This window comes from Branchiostoma floridae, chromosome 7, assembly GCF_000003815.2.
Source record: "Branchiostoma floridae strain S238N-H82 chromosome 7, Bfl_VNyyK, whole genome shotgun sequence".
Classification (NCBI taxonomy): Eukaryota; Metazoa; Chordata; class Leptocardii; order Amphioxiformes; family Branchiostomatidae; genus Branchiostoma; species Branchiostoma floridae.
Window position 1 is genome coordinate 18,570,433 of NC_049985.1, and position 2,975 is coordinate 18,573,407.

General features: G+C 40.7%; 1 protein-coding gene across 1 annotated transcript in view; it reads left to right on the forward strand.

Moving 5' to 3' along the window:
* Positions 1–2,236, forward strand: part of LOC118420130 (kelch repeat and BTB domain-containing protein 8-like) — an 11,014-nt gene extending 8,778 nt beyond the window's left edge. Inside the window, exon 7 of the mRNA XM_035826834.1 lies at positions 1,900–2,236. Within this exon, the coding sequence (XP_035682727.1) occupies positions 1,900–2,236 (337 nt within the window). The remainder of the gene's footprint in view (positions 1–1,899) is intronic.
* The last annotated feature ends 739 nt before the right edge of the window (positions 2,237–2,975 follow it).

A 2,975-nucleotide genomic window follows, 5' to 3' on the forward strand; every position in this document is an offset into this window, starting at 1 on the left:
TAAATTTTATTGATGACATCCGCACGCTCATTAATTTTCGTCTGATTTCAGGAAAACAAGTGCTTTTAAAAAAGCTGGCATTTTGCCAATTAGGTTTGCGTGTGTGAACGTTTTTTTCTAGTTATTAGAATGTCATATAAATAGAACAGAATAAAAAACCTGATATGGGCGCACGGAGAGATTCACAAATATGCAAATGATTATGTCCTGGAATATGAAAATGAATATGTTTCGTGAAACTTTTTGTTATCCAGTATGCAGTTATTTTCGAGAAAATCAGTTTGTTCTTGTGTAATTCTGTGATATAGATGTTGTATGGGCATTTTATGGAAAGTTAGAAAGAAACATATACGCAGAGTATCGCACGTCTCACGGTTCGTTCATTCAAACATCCCAACTGCGGAAAAATACAGTAGAACAGGTGCAAAGGTGAGTTTTAATGTTCTGTACAAAAGTATTGTTCATTAGTATTTTAATGGATGTAAAAATTAGTATTTTAATGGATGTAAAAAAAGAAGAAAAAAATCTACCTCCCCGGAATCGAACCCGGTGCATTGGTTTACAATGCGTAAACTTTACCACTGAGCTAGTGCGAACATGTTGAAGAAATGCTCGTTTTAACAGGTACTGTAAATGCAGAAATGTTCGCGGTGGATTAATGTTCGCGGTTTTCGCGGTGACCACTTCACCGCGAATTTAAAACCACCGCGAACATTTTTCTATAATGATATTAGATTGCAGTCTATGGTGTTACTGCGAACTTAAATCCACCGCGAAAAGTCCTTTTTCCCGCTACCGCGAAATTAAATCCCCGCGAACTTAAAAACATTTACAGTATACAAATGTTTGGCATGGATTGAACAGGTCCGTTCATCTCAACATCACAACAGCGACTACTCTGGCCAGAAGGCATTTTGCGACTGCAAGTCGCAAAATGCAAAAAGATTTTTTCTTCTTCTTCAGAAATGGTCAACAGGACGAGAAAGTACCAAAATGGGCAAATACGTTGTATTGTTGCCTAAAGATTGTACTTGTAGAAGTGATACTAGCGAGGTAGCCATGTCTATAGTTATTGAAGTGAAAGTAGTTTGATAGTTGTAAAAGTGGCATTATTATGGAAGCCATGACTGTAGTTGCCATGTTGGTAACTAGTAAGTGTTTACCACATTAGTGTAACTTTTACTACACTAGTTCACTTCTTGAATACAGGAATGAATGCCTTGTTGGCTTTGATACCATTTTTTTTCAATACATCCTACAATGTTGGTAGGTCTATTTGGAACATTTAGCCATCTTGTTTTTTTTAGCCATCTTGTCTTTTTCCCCAAAAATTTTCAGTCTACAGAGGATGTTATCCGTAAAATTTACTTGCTGTGGTCTTATGGGGATAATCATGGCACTTGATTCTTTCGGGAAGATCATTATCATCAACAACTTTCTGGGACCAAAAAGGACCAATCAAAGACGAGTACTGTTTATACAATCAGCAGAGACAACCAATCGTCAAAGGTGCATTTTCCGACCAATGACAAGTCAGGATTAACTTCAATTGACCAATCAGCGAAAACCAGTAAATTGTTGTTGCAATTTTGCACCTGTGGAAATCCCTCGCCAGTCCAATACCTTGTCACCGAAGATTGCATTGTCTGTGACAATCATCAATATGGCTACCGCAGACCAGAATCTTAGTGTGGACTAAGGGTGGGTACCGGTACAGAAAATCCAGGTCCAGGTCCGGTTCAGGTCCAGAGGATCAGGTCCAGGTTCGGACCTGAACCTGGACCGGATTCAGTATGACTCATGCGAATGGACTCATGCGAATGGTCCATTTCACAGCAAAGAAATCTGTTTGGTGGAGTATTCGACTCAAACTCACTCACTCAACTCCGCTTGCTCCAGGATGGAGCGTAGCGCCTCGGCACACAGATCTCCAGGTGGTTCTGTCGCTGGTGGCCTTCCAGGCTGCGGCGATGGTGAGGCCGGCAGACTGCTGCAGGTCGTTGGCCAGTTGATCGAGCCAAGTACGCCTGGGTCGTCCTCTGGGGCGGGACCAGGTACTGGGGTTTGGTTCTCTCAGCAGGACGACAGGTTCGGGAGCAGGTTCTGCCCGAGCAAGGTGGCCAAAGAGGCGAAGACGGGCAGAGCGGATCTTTTGGGAAAGTGGTGGCTGGTTGGTGATGCTACGCAGGGTGGCATTGGAGACTCAAACTGGTGTTTTAAAATTCAACAACGCTAAGTGCACCTGCACGATTGACTGTAAAACTTGGTAGAAATGGCTATAAAATCTTCTCTTCTTGTAATTTTCTTCCTGCAAGCACCAAAACGTGTGAATACCTGATCAAATAATCTGTTAATTTTCTAATAGGTCCGACATCCGGTCCACCTAATTTTTTCAGGTCCGGTTTTTCTGGACTGGTCCAATAAGAAAAACCGGTTTTGTACCGGTACGCTGGACTGATCATGACTCCCCTGGCCAATTTCCATATTTTTCTCCGAACTCTACGATTCCTGTACCCCTGTAGGAAGGCCTGGTGGAGGCGAGTTCTTTTGGGGTAAACCCTTACATTTCAAGCTTGCACCTGGATATGAACATGAAAACTTTGAAATGTACTGGGACAATCTTGGAACTACTCATTACTGAAATTCCAGAAATTCATTCAGCAATTTTGGAATTCATTCACCAATTCATTTAACCACCCATTCAACACTGTATTGCATAATCAAGCAAGTCATTCAACACTTCAGCAATTTATTCAGAAAATCATTCAATAATTCTTGCAGGATCTCTTTCAGCTATTTATCCACCAAATCATTTAGTAATTTTGGAATTCATTCTGCAATCCATTTAGCATTTCAGCATTATACATCAGTTCATTCAGTAACTCAGCAAAAATTATTCAGCAATTCATTTAGAAATTTATTCAGCAATTTTTGTATACATTTCACCATTCATTACCAGTACATTTAGCAATAGC